Consider the following 13,184-nt stretch of genomic DNA (forward strand, 5'->3'; position numbering starts at 1 on the left):
ACACCTGGACACTAAGGGCAGCACAAGCTTGCTTGCTGCTGACAGATTTGTTGGCATCTCACTGACCTGGAGAACACAGATCAGGGAAACAGATATTCTTACAAGAGAGCATGATGTCTTTCCTCTGGGTTTATCTATCAGTCTCTTTCATGACTTCTAAATCCAACAACAAAGTCACAGGGACTGAATTGAATACAAAGGTGTGTAAGGAAGGTTAATTAATATATCTTATGTTTTCAGAGAAACTTGTGTTAGGCATTGCATTAATGGTTTTCTATATAGCTTATCACTCCTGTAAGCTGTGACATAATCAATGAGGAAACAGGCTCAGAGAGGTGAAGTAATGCAGGCAATGTAGCTGGTGAGAGTTGTAGCCAGGTGGTCTCATTAATTGGATGTTGAAAGTTTTATTTTTTTTCCATAAAGATCCATATCACATTCTTCAGAGATCAAGTATTATTTCATAGTTAGGAAATACTTAGATCTAGTATTTGTGAGAAAAGGAAGTTATGGTTTAAGTCCATGGGCTAGCGTTCAATAAATGGAAGGGGAAGCTATGTAATAGATTTTAGTGGTCTAATTTATTAATATATCTACAGAGATTCATGTTTCATTCCAGTAGGTAGTTCAGGCAGGGATAATTTAACATAGTTGTCCCTGGGCTGTGTTAGTTAATTGGCAATGGACTCAAGTTGCTACCAGAAGACTTGAGCACTTGGGCATCCTTCATGAAAATCTTCCCCCGTTTTTTTTTGGTACTGGGGATTGAACTCAGGGACTTAATCACTGAACTGCATCTTCAGTGCTCTTTTCATTTTTTACTTTGAGACAGGGTCTGGTTAAGTAGCTTAGGGCCTTGTTAAATTGTTCAGGCTGGCTCTGAAATTCCAATTCTTATGTCTCAGCCTCCAGAGTCACTGGGATTATAGGTGTGTGCCACCATGCCCAGCTTGTCTTCCCATTTTTTGAATATTTGTGCAGAAATGACCCAGGGGAAGGCTGTGACTCAGCATAGGCCAAGCTCCTACCTACAAAGAGGGCAAGGGAGGGAAAGTTTTAAAGGGAGATGTTTGGGTCACTTTTTTGTTTTTAGTGTGTATGACATACATTTATTTAAGAAAGACTATTTTCCACTCAGAGTTGTTTAAATAGCTTTGCAAAGAAAACAACTCTTCTCTATTCCACTTGGTCTCAGTTTGGTCTCTTAGAAACAGGAATAAGGTTGTTCAAATTCAATGCAGAGAAGTGGTCTCTAAACCCAGAGAACATGGGTAGAGATTATCAAAAATTTAAAAGAGAAAGACATCTCTAGACAGGTATAATCATTGGTAGGAAACACATCTTTACATGGATGGATTTGTCTGGACTACACATGGACATATAGTAAGTAGTTTAACTTTTCTTTTTGGTGCCAATTACCATTGCTTATTTTTCTTACTCTTCCATTAAGTGAAATTAAAAAAATTAAAAATGTATCCTCGTTTCCAGAGGTATCAGATTTAAGTTATAACAAGGCTGATGTTTAACCAAAATGAAAGCACCTCTCAGATCCATCCATATTCTTACACAACTACTCTTGATTTTGGACTGAAATGATGCAGTTGGCTATAAGAGATTTCTATTGCATAGAAAGACTAGAAGCAATCAGCTCACAGACTCCCCTGGGACCATGAGTCACTGGTGAAGCAGTGGCCAGGGGTGATCCAGGTATTATAACTTCTGGACTGAATCACCATGGTAGCTGGCAGGTTCTCCAGTTGATTCTCCCATTATAGAATCATGATTTTTTTTTGAGCATTTAAAAATACTATTACATGGTCCACAAGTCATATATTAATACACTAAAAAGAAGTGAGCATTTTAATAGGGATTCATTTATTGTGAAATTGTCACCTGAGGGAGCAGGGTCCTGAAAGAGTTGGTGTAAGGCCAGGGGAATTTAGATGGGAAAGGGGAAGGACACAGGAACCTGTCGAGTACAGGTGACTTTGGGTGTTGTTCCTTGTAAGGGCTCTGGGATGATAGAGGCTCAGGATAAATTGAGGAGTCCAGTTGCTTTGAGTAATGTCTAAGAGCATCAGTAGTGATCAGATCAAAAGTAGAGAAAGAAGGTTGAGAGAGCAGTAAGATGGCATTAATGATAAGCTCTGCCTGTACTTCTCTTTCACTTCAATCTGACTCACCTGAGGAACTTGTTGCAATGCAGATTCAGATAGTAGGTTTGGGATGGGGCCTGACATTTTGCATGTCCAACTAGTTCCCAGATACTAACTGGAACACAAATGTTTCTGGAGCATGGACTATTCTTTGATCATCAAGGACCTGTCCTTTCATTATGATTTCCAAGCCAATGATTACTAGCTTGAAGCAGTAATTGGATTACAAAGATTTGGTTGTAGTCTTGATTCTGCCACTTTTTAGCTGTATTACCATGGAACACTTACTTTTTTCAGGCCTTCTTTGTCTGTGACTACTTTTCTAATGATTGCTTCTCTCCAGGCTAAGGTGGGGCCAATGCTGGGCATGAGAGCCTTCTCAAGTAAAGTCACTGGAATAAATGAATGCATGGAATGGAGAGGAACTTCTGGGAACCCCAGCAGCGGTTCATCTCATGCTTGTCACACTGCCAGCAGAGCCCAGGTTGTTAGCTGTTATCTAGCTGGGAGCCCATTGCTATCTCCCTGACATCTCATTCTCTCTCTCAACCGAGCATTTGCCTGAAGGAAAGAATACAGAAAAGGATCTGGGAGGCAATGGAGCTCAAAACTCTGTGCCAGAGAGGGACTCTAATGTTTCGATGTTTTTGCAAAATTAAAAGTACCATTTCATAGTACTTAAGCATCATATATACTTTGCAAATTTAAGAGTGCATGGCTCCCTCTCCAAGCTCTCATTAAAAGTCCATAAAATTGTTTAAGGGGCCTATTACTAGAAGTCTTAAGAAACACAAAGCCCTTATGTTCCATGAAATCTTTTATTTCCTCTAAGAACTTGAGGTGGCAGGCCTTGTCGTCCATTGGGAAGATTACTGCTGCTGACCATAAAGAAACCAGTTTCCCAGTGCTGCACAATAATAGGGACTGAAGGGCTGGATGTCTGCTAATGCCCTGATGCCAAGTGGGAGGGAGAGGACTGCTCACCTCAGGCAGTGGTGCTTATCGGGAGCCATGCATTCACTTTCCCAGGCAGACTAGACAAGCAGACCCAGAACTGCATGTTCCTCCTCTGCATTCAGTTCACCGAATTACAGGCTCTGATAACCTGCCATGGCAATGTGATTGCCTTTGATTACTTTTCATAAATACAGATGAGAAGGATGCAGACATGGGAAGCACTGCCTTCTATCTTTTTTTCTTTTCTACAGGAAATCCCTAAGATAAATTCCATTTCCTCATGGCAAGAGTAAGCATTCCAGGGGCTTAGAGATTCACTGTGAAGGAAAGGGTTGCTTTGGGACACTTTATCCTCTGGCCACATTCCCTGTGTGTTTGATCATTTCAGCACCATTGTTTTCTCAAGTGATATCAAGCCAGCTTTTGTTTCCCCCACCATCTGCTGCACTAATGACTCCACTGGCTCTTGAAGCAAAGCTACTGCCAACTTGAGACTATGCAGGTAACTAGTAATATAGGTCACATAATTAAATGCACACTATACCATACTGCCATACTGCCTCCTGGATCCCACACAGTATGATACCACAGAACACAGTGGAAATGTTTGTCCTTAAAAAACAAAGCAAAACAAAAAATAGCATCAGTAGCTAAATGACATCTCTTTCAGTGAGAACTTTTAGGATCCAAGAGGTTGACACTCACTTGAGGTACTGCACTCCATCTGGCGTGGCTGGAACATTGTACCTTCTCATATACTCATGCATCTCTGGGAAGCTTTGCCTCACATAATCTTCAGCACTGCTTTCCCGGACAGTTCCAAACCGAAAGCCTTGGGAAGGATGGTGCAGCTGAGGGAGAAAAGAAACGGCTTTAATATAAGTTACTATTAGAATTGTTTTCAAATTTTTCATTTTTTAACATTATTTAGAACCCAGGGATAATTCAGAACTTTTCAAACACAGAGGCATAAACACGTAATAAAAGTGTGCAGATATAGGTACATCCTCTTTCATATCCCAGTTTTCACATCATTAATTGTTCTGTCTTCAGAAGCAAACAGATGGGAACAAGAAATTCAAACTACAAAACAATTTGTTTTGCTTTATATTGAGAACCCATTAGAATTCTTTAGAAGCTGTACAACTTGGCATGTAGAATCAGCTTCATATTCTGAATTATTTTTAACGTATATAATTAAGATAATAAATTGAAGATTACAGTCCCCTTAGAGCCACACAAAGGTCAAGTTAAAACCTTGTATCACAAGATTACAATATACCTGACTCAACGCTTTGAACATATCCCTTTCATATGTATTTGTTATATTACATTAAGTGTGTTGAATTTATTTTTGATGTTATTATGAAATGCTCTTGTTCCTTTATATAACTATATTATTCAATGCTGAGTCATGCTGTCTATTTCCTCAGAAAGAATGGCGTGTAAGAAAGTTGGGATCCACAGAGGTGAGGGATGGCAGGAGTAGACTCAGTAATGTCAGGGTTCTCCGGGATGCAAGACTGCATGGTGAGGATGGGCAGTAGGCTGGGAGCCCTGCTGAGACTTTCCCATCACTAGGATAGAAAAGATAGGTCACGTGAAACATTACTCAGTGAAATTTGGGAAGAAGCCTTAATATGGAATCTAAAACTCAAGACTATTTAAAATTCAAGAACAAACTGAAATTGGGCCATAGTTTGAAAGCGATGGAATATCCTGGAGTTAACAGTATTTTAGGGCTACACTCCTCTGCCATTATTACAGGAAAGTCTTTGAACTTTTTGTTCTGTTTCATATTGATGTATTATATAACATTGGTTCTGACAGTAAGCCTTGGGGACCATGGGTCCATGGATGGGCTTCATGAACTTTAAAAACCTGAAATTTTAGGCACTATCTTATGTAAATATGTGCTTGTAATTTTCTTCTATGGAAGGAGATAATACAGCATTCTTCAAAAAAAATTGGGTTTTTTTTTTTTTTTTGCTTACAACCTCCAATGCAAAAGATAGAGAACTCACTGAATATGGTAACAAATACCTTATATTCAAAGATGAAGTAATTCTGACACATTTATTTAATTATGGTCTAGCAATATGATCATAATTAAATAAACTGGATGGCTCATCCTTATAGAATGTCATGCAATCTATAAATCAAGTTTGTGAAATAAGCTTAATAAAATATGGCAGATACTCCTATGACAAATGGAAAAAAAGGTTTTATACAGCATGACAAAAATTAAATATGTGCATGTTTATTTAAATACTGTGATTCCCATAAGTATCACATATAAGCATGCACACACACACACACACACACACACACACACACCTTGGAAGAAAATATATAAAGATATTAGCAATGGCTATATCACTGGTGGTGAAATAATAGGTTTACTTTTAAGTTATATGTTGTCTTCAGAAACATGCATCATGTTTATAAGTAGAAAAACTTCTTGCAATCACTGCCATATGAGTTGATCCCCTGGTTGTTCATGATATTTCTTTGGACACTCCATTGTGGAGTAGGTAATATTGTATACCCTTGTGTTGAATCTAATTACTTTATACACTGAACAAATTCTAACATTTTATGCCAGTGTAACCTTAATGAAGCAAAAACAATATCAACAGTTAACATTTACTAAGTACTTATCATGTGCCAAACATGGTACTCAGCATGGGAGAATACTATTACCACTTCCTTTAGAAGAGCAGTATACTCTGAAGCTCAGAGAAGTGAAATAGCTGGTGTAAGTTCAGTAGCTGGAAGCAGTAGGGATTGGATCAGAACCAAAGTGTGTCTGATTTCAAAGCCCTGTTTGTTGTCCACTCCATCATCTTGCTTTCCCATTCATGGCAGTAACCAAAGTAAAGATGGTTATTAGAGGGAACTCATCAGCCTTTTCTTAATATTCTCATTGAGACCTCAACCCCCTAGCAATTTGCACAATAGCAAATCGCTGCCTGATAGGTTAAGCAAAGCAAATTCATCAGTAGTTTCTCTGTACAGCATCTATTCATTTTCTAAAACCTACATCAAGGTCTTCTGTGAGAAGTCTTTGGTCATATCTAGTTTCACCCTACTCCCCAGTGATAACAATGAAAGTGATTGACTGCTTATTTATCTGTATTGATATAGCACTTTGTACTTACAAACTATGCACTCTAAGTGTTTATTTAAGCAAACCTTTACATTTCCATGAATCATTTCTTCTGATCCACCTGAGAAACCTGTGACCTAGGTATTTTCACTCTATTCCTCTCACAGATGAAGAAACTGAATATTAGAAAGTTTGACATTTGTCCAATGTCACAGAGCTAGTAAATGTCACACCTGGGATTTGAACCCAGACAGTCTGATCAAAGACATTCAGCTTTTGACCACGGTAGAACACTGCTTCTGATATATGTCATACTGACTCCCTTGGTTTGGTCCTTGCAAAATCTGATACTTAAGTTCCAGACAGTGAGTTAAGGGTTTCAAACATTTATAATCTTCATAATAATCCTGCAATAGATGTTATTTTCTTTTTCAGATTAAGACACTGAGGTTTGGGTAGCTAATGACCAAATTTTCATAGAGATCAACAAGATTTAGCCTTTGAGACTTTCCCTGACTTGCAGACCAAGTTTCATGCACTGTGTACCATGGTTCCCTATTGTGATTGTTTCCAGGCAGGTACTCTGTAACTGTTTGTCAAGTTAATTAATTGTATTACAATTATCCCATCTTTCTTCACCCATTTAACTGGTATTCATTCTTCTACTTTCAGTTCAGTAACTTATTGTATAGGTCAGAACCCCCTTTCATAAGTCCTCCTAGTATACATACAGATGGAGTTTTCAGTTTAGTTGTGTTAACATTTCATTAATGTTTAGATGCTTAACTTCTTCACTGGACTGGAACTCTGTAAACAAAAGTTCTATTTAAACTCATTATAGTATTCCCAATGGCTTTCATCAAGTAGTTGATCAATGGAATGCTTGATGATGGATGAATTCATACCTATTCTTTGAATACAGGGAGATGACAGCCTTGTTGTCCATTTAGTACAAAAAGTGCTAATGGCCTGGCCTACTACTTAAGCATTGTCATTGAGCCCTTTCTTTAAGTTCAAAGAATGTAGGACCATTACATAACATACTTTTGTCTGTGAAAGAATCTCTTCCTGGAGTCTATTTCCTCATCTTATGCTGTGGCAATACTTTTATGGCTTATGAACAGTTTCTAGGCAAACTCTGCCTTTCTGGGCCTTATTTACTCTGCAGAATTCTTCAGGGTATCCTTTCTTCCCCAGGCATGTGGAAGGAAGTAGGAACCCATAGATCCAGGCTCAGAATTTCAATTCAGGACTGGCCCCTTGTATTTTACCCTTTCCGTAACTTTTGGCTGCTATTTGCTCATCAGCCTCCACCTTGGCCTTATGTGACTCTGTGGAGGCAGTGATTTTGAGGTCTTGATAGTGGAAAGATCCCTAAAGCATGAATGAATAGGAGAGAATGCATTCTGTTAGCTGGATGGGGACCTCACTCTTACTTGGAGATGTTTTACCAACACTACAACTTCTGTAGTCTGAGTCATCATCTCTGCCTTCCACACATTCCCATTCTTTCTCTCCAACTTCCTCAGTCATTAGAACTCAAATCTTATCATCATCAATGGTTCCCCATCAACCTTGGGATAAAATCCAAACTTCTCACCTGGCCTCTAAGGTTTAGCATGATTCTTTTCCTTCCTTCTTTCTAGTCTCATCTCCCCATTCTTGCCCCCTATCCTCATCTTATGTCAGTTTTCTCAGTTTTTCCAACACATACATCTTGCTTGATCAGAGCTCTTTACATAGCCTTGACTCTGTCTGGGATGATCTATTTCCCTATTGCTACTTCTCCTTTGTCTAGTTAACTCTTACATGCCATTTCCTCAAGGAAGCATTCATTGACCCTCAGCTTGAGTCAGGTCACCTGAAACACTCTCCTTTTGCACCTTCAGTTTTCACATAGCACCAATAACATTTGGATTATTTGTTAAATCTGCCTTCCTGGCTAGATCCGAATTTTGACTAGCTCGTTCATGTGGCTATAAGTCCTTAGCAAGTATTAGCTGCTATCATCATCATCATCATCATGCAAAGATACAGTGCTTGGCACATAGGAGATGCTTGGAATATATGGCAATTATAAGTGAATCATCATTATTGACATGATATTCTTTTAGGCTTGATGCATTACAAATTCCATACTTTTTTCTGACCTCATGCTGTTTTTCTTTTCCCTGAAAGATTAATTTTTACCATTTAATTGTTATCTTAATTCTTTCAAAGTAAGATATTCTTTTTTATTCCTCTGTGTGAGGTTCTAACAGAAAATAACAGTGGACTACTCAGCAGTCACAGAATAATAGAATTGGAAAAGTGATCTAAGAAGCGATTGATGCAACCCAGTGGGCCAGTGTAGCCTGCTCTGTGTGTAATTCAGACAGCCAGGGATGTCAGAAAGCCTGCATCAAGGAGAGAGGATAAAAGTATACAAAGAGCTAAAGCATTTGAACTGTATAACAACCATCACCAGGAAGTCCCAGAGAGAGAAGCATTCTTTTAAAGTTTCAGCTGAATACTTTACCAGCTCTTCCATTTCTGTTTATATTTGCATCAACCTCTTTGAGCCTTGGGGAAATATCTAAGGTTAAACTATCTATTTGTATGTGAACTGTTCAGTATTAATGAATACTGAACTCTACCTGCAGCACATGGAGAACAATCAGACATGCATTTCTCAGAAATCAGGGAAGTAGCTCAAAACAAATGGAAACAAACTCAGGAAAGAAGCCACTATGACCAAGGTAGATATGATGACTCAGTTGAAAAATAATTCCAATGCTTTATGGGTTTATTTAAGGTTTATGTTTGTACCTATATGAGATTGGTACTTAAAACATAAATGGAATGTAGCAACTGGACCTCATACATTGGTCTTTAGAATTGGGTGGAAAGGGTCAGTTTTAACTTGCCCAGTAGAATGGGATATATCAGCTCTTTCCCATAATATTATTTTATCCACTCCAAACCTATGGACTATAATATCAAGTGGTCTCAGGTTTCGGGGGGGGGGGGGCTTTAAATCATCTATGTACTTTTATCCACTGAAGTCTGAATCATTCATAGCAAGGTAAAGTGTACCACCCTGAGTTTCTTCAACTCAAAATGGATCAAGGACCTTGACATCAGATCAGAGACTCTGCATCTTATAGAAGAAAAAGTAGGTCCAAATCTTCAACATGTTGGCTTAGGATCAGACTTCCTTAACAGGACTCCCATAGCACAAGAAATAAAAGCAAGAATCAACAACTGGGATAGATTCAAACTAAATAGCTTTCTCTCAGCAAAGGAAACTATCAGCAATGCAAAGAGAGAGCCTACAGAGTGGGAGAAAATCTTTGCCACTCATACTTCAGATAGAGCACTAATTTCCAGAATATATAAAGAACTCAAAAAACTCTACACCAAGAATACAAATAACCCAATCAACAAATGGGCAAAGGAAATGAACAGACACTTCACAGAAGATCTACAAGCAATCAACAGATATATGAAAAAATATTTAACATCTTTAGTAATAAGAGAAATGCAAATCAAAACTACCCTAAGATTCCATCTCACTCCAGTTAGAATGGTGATTATCAAGAATACTAGCAACAATAGGTGTTGGCGAGGATGTGGGGAAAAAGGTACACTCATACATTGCTGGTTGGGCTGCAAATTAGTGCTGCCACTCTGGAAAGCAGTGTGGAGATTCCTCAGAAAGCTTGGAATGGAATCACCGTTTGACCCAGCTATCCCACTCCTTGGCCTATACCCAAAGGACTTAAAATCAGCACACTACACAGATACAGCCACATCAATGTTCATTGCTGCTCAATTCACCATAGCCAGATTGTGTAACCGACTTAGATGTCCTTCAATTGATGAATGGATAAAGAAACTGTGGCATAGATATACAATGGAATATTACTCAACCATAAAGAATGATAAAATTATGGCATCTGCAGGCAAATGGATGAAATTGGAGAATATCATGCTAAGTGAGATAAACCAATCTCAAAAAACAAAAGGACGAATGATCTTACTGATAAGCAGATGATGACATATAATGGGGGTGGGAGAGGTTAGCGTTAGGGTTAGGATTAGGGTTAGGGTTAGGGTTAGGGAGGGGGGCAAGAATGGAGGAAGGAAGGACTGTATAGAGGGAAAAGAGGGGTGGGAGGGGTGGAAAAAATGGTAGAATGAATCAAACAACATTGCCCTATATAAATTTATGATTACATGAATGGTATGCCTTTACTCCATGTACAGAGAATCAAAATGTATCCCATTTGTTTACAATAAAAAAAATTAAAAAAAAAAAAAGAAACGTACTTGAGAATCACCACATCCTTTTGATGACCATGGCCCTTTTAATTAAGTGGGGGGTAAGAATGGAGGAAGGAAGGACTGTACAGAGGGAAAAGAGGGGTGGGAGGGGTGGGTGGGAAGGAAAAAATGAATCAAAAACTATTACCCTAGATAAATGTATAATTATTAGTAGTAGAGGCCTACTTCATATATAAACCGAGAAACAAGACGTATCCCATTTGTTTACAATACAAATACATTTAAAAATATCTTTAGGTCTAGGTTGGAGATTCTGCATGAACAAATTCCTAGTTGAGGTTGCTGCCATGGTTCATGGACCAGACTTTCAGTAGCAAGTCTTTATAACATCACCAGAAGGTGCTATTAAATTGGTTTGCATGTCTCCAGTGTCAAGGAAATCATTCTTCTTGAGGCGCATCTTTTACATATGGAGGGTGACTTTGTGTCCCCACTGAACCAATTTGTTCCATTTAAATATATAATAATAACAATGATAATAAAAAATAGTATTCTTGGATATTTATTAAATGATAATACATTTAAATATTACAAGATTACTACTTATTATTTATTGTTACATATGAAAAGTTGATGTTCAGGGAGATTTATTACATTGTTTAAAACCTGCAAAAAATTATAAGATATTGAATTTGATATTGAATTTGAATCTGACCGTTTGACTCAAAGTCCTTAATTCCCCTCATCTACTCCTACATTCTGCATTTATAGACTTATTGTTCAAGCTTTGGTGAAATGTTAAGTAGTATGTACCTATTTGTGCAACAATTTCAAAATCATTTTGGTTAAAGTTGTGGTCATAGAATTTATATTGCAAGCAAGGACACTTCTTTAAAAGGGGGCACTGCTGACACACTAGAACTATCCCTGGCAAACAAGGACACATCTTCCTCCTGGCTATTACTCATGCTCTGGACATTAGAATACAGATAAATGAGGCTGGAAATGATGTTTCTGAGCTCTTCTAATATGAGACTGATTACATCTTATGCTCCATTTTTTTCCATGTTATTCTTATTTTCTTCTATAGGAGCTGCGTTCTCTATCTAAAGCTAAGCAGTTTACTGCCTTTCCCTTCATTTTCAGTCTGGAAATGATCCTTTGTGCTAGGTCAGTCATCTATAGTCAACAACGTTCTTCAACTACAAGCTTGGTTTATGGGTGCTTTAGCCATGTTCCTTCTGACAACTTGAATCATTGCATCAAGTCTGCATGTAGAAGAGGGGTCAGCAAAGTATGGCCCATGGGCCAAATTCAGCCCACCACCTGTTTTTGTAAAACAAGTTTTATTGGACCACAGTCCTGCCCATTCATTTATATACTGTCTGTGGCTGCTCCTATACTACAACAGTGGAGCTGAGTAGGTGCACAAGAGACCATCTGACTCACGTAGCATAAAATTTTTACTATCTGGCCCAATCAGAAAATGTTTACAGAACTTCAGTATAGACAATATGGATTTAACTATCTCCTTAATTCCCATATTTCTAATTTTCCTCTCCATTCTATAATCCCAACATTATTTTAGGAAGATCCACATTTGCAGGTGAATGAGCAGAGGTAGGTGTGATAAATCTCAGCAAGTCAATATTCAGGCTTTCGTATGATGACAAAACTCATTTCCATCTGCACTGGTGTATCAATCTTCTAGTACTTCCTGACTACAACAGTCCTTTTCTTCTTTCTAGGGCAAATAAAAGAAAACTCTGGTCACCAAATTTCAAGATGAAGTGATAGTCTAACATATAGACAATTTTTAAACGCTATCCTGGGGGCAGGTGCTTTTGGAGCAACCTCTATAGACCTGAGTTTACGAGAACTGACCATAGTTATACCTACTCATGTTAGTGGAGTTATTCATTCCATCTCCTTCTTTGCACTTGCCTCCATTCCGCATCCTTTTGACCCTGTCTTTGTGTACCTGCCATCTCATCAAAGCTGGAATTGTTTGTTAATTCCTTATTATGTCTTCCATTATTTTCTTAATGATAATAGCTAATCCTTATTGGGTGCCTCCACCATTCCAGGCACTATGCCAAGAACTTAAATTCATCACCTTGTTTAATCCTCATAACAGCTCTTTGTAGGCCATACAGTTGTTATCCCCATTTTAAAGATGGAGGGACTGGAGCTTGGAGTGATTAAGCAACTTGCTCAAAGCCACACAACCAGAAAATAGCAGAGTAGGGGAAATGAATCCAGAAACCTGAGAACTTGTACTATTAATCTCTAGCTCACTTATCTCTAGTACATTTTACCTCTAGTATATTATATTTCTCTAGCACATAGCTGCCTTCAGGGAAGGTTTCTCTTTTTGAGAAACTATAGATAAGACATACATCCCTCAAACATAATGATCAATTTAATCCAAATGACTAAAACCAGCTTACAGCAATAAGACTAATAGCCCATTCCCTTTGGGTTTTTAAACAAGATGTTTATCACAGTTTTAGCAACAGCAGCAACAACAGCAACATTTGAACTGTGCTGTTTACAAAACTCATCCATGCATATTATTCCATTCACCAGGCACAAGAATTCTGATGGCTTCTGTGTTCAATTCATAAATGGTAAAAAATAAGCTAGATGGATTGGCAAAGTTACCTCAGATTAGACATGCATACTGCGTCTTAGGG

General features: G+C 38.2%; 1 protein-coding gene across 1 annotated transcript in view; it reads right to left on the reverse strand.

Moving 5' to 3' along the window:
• GRIN3A (glutamate ionotropic receptor NMDA type subunit 3A) overlaps positions 1-13,184 on the reverse strand; it is a 166,892-nt gene that overhangs the window by 55,372 nt on the left and 98,336 nt on the right. The window contains exon 4 of the mRNA XM_079112225.1: positions 3,819-3,964. Coding sequence (XP_078968351.1) covers positions 3,819-3,964 — 146 coding nt within the window. The remainder of the gene's footprint in view (positions 1-3,818; positions 3,965-13,184) is intronic.

Source organism: Sciurus vulgaris (assembly GCF_902686455.1).
Source record: "Sciurus vulgaris genome assembly, chromosome: 15".
Classification (NCBI taxonomy): Eukaryota; Metazoa; Chordata; class Mammalia; order Rodentia; family Sciuridae; genus Sciurus; species Sciurus vulgaris.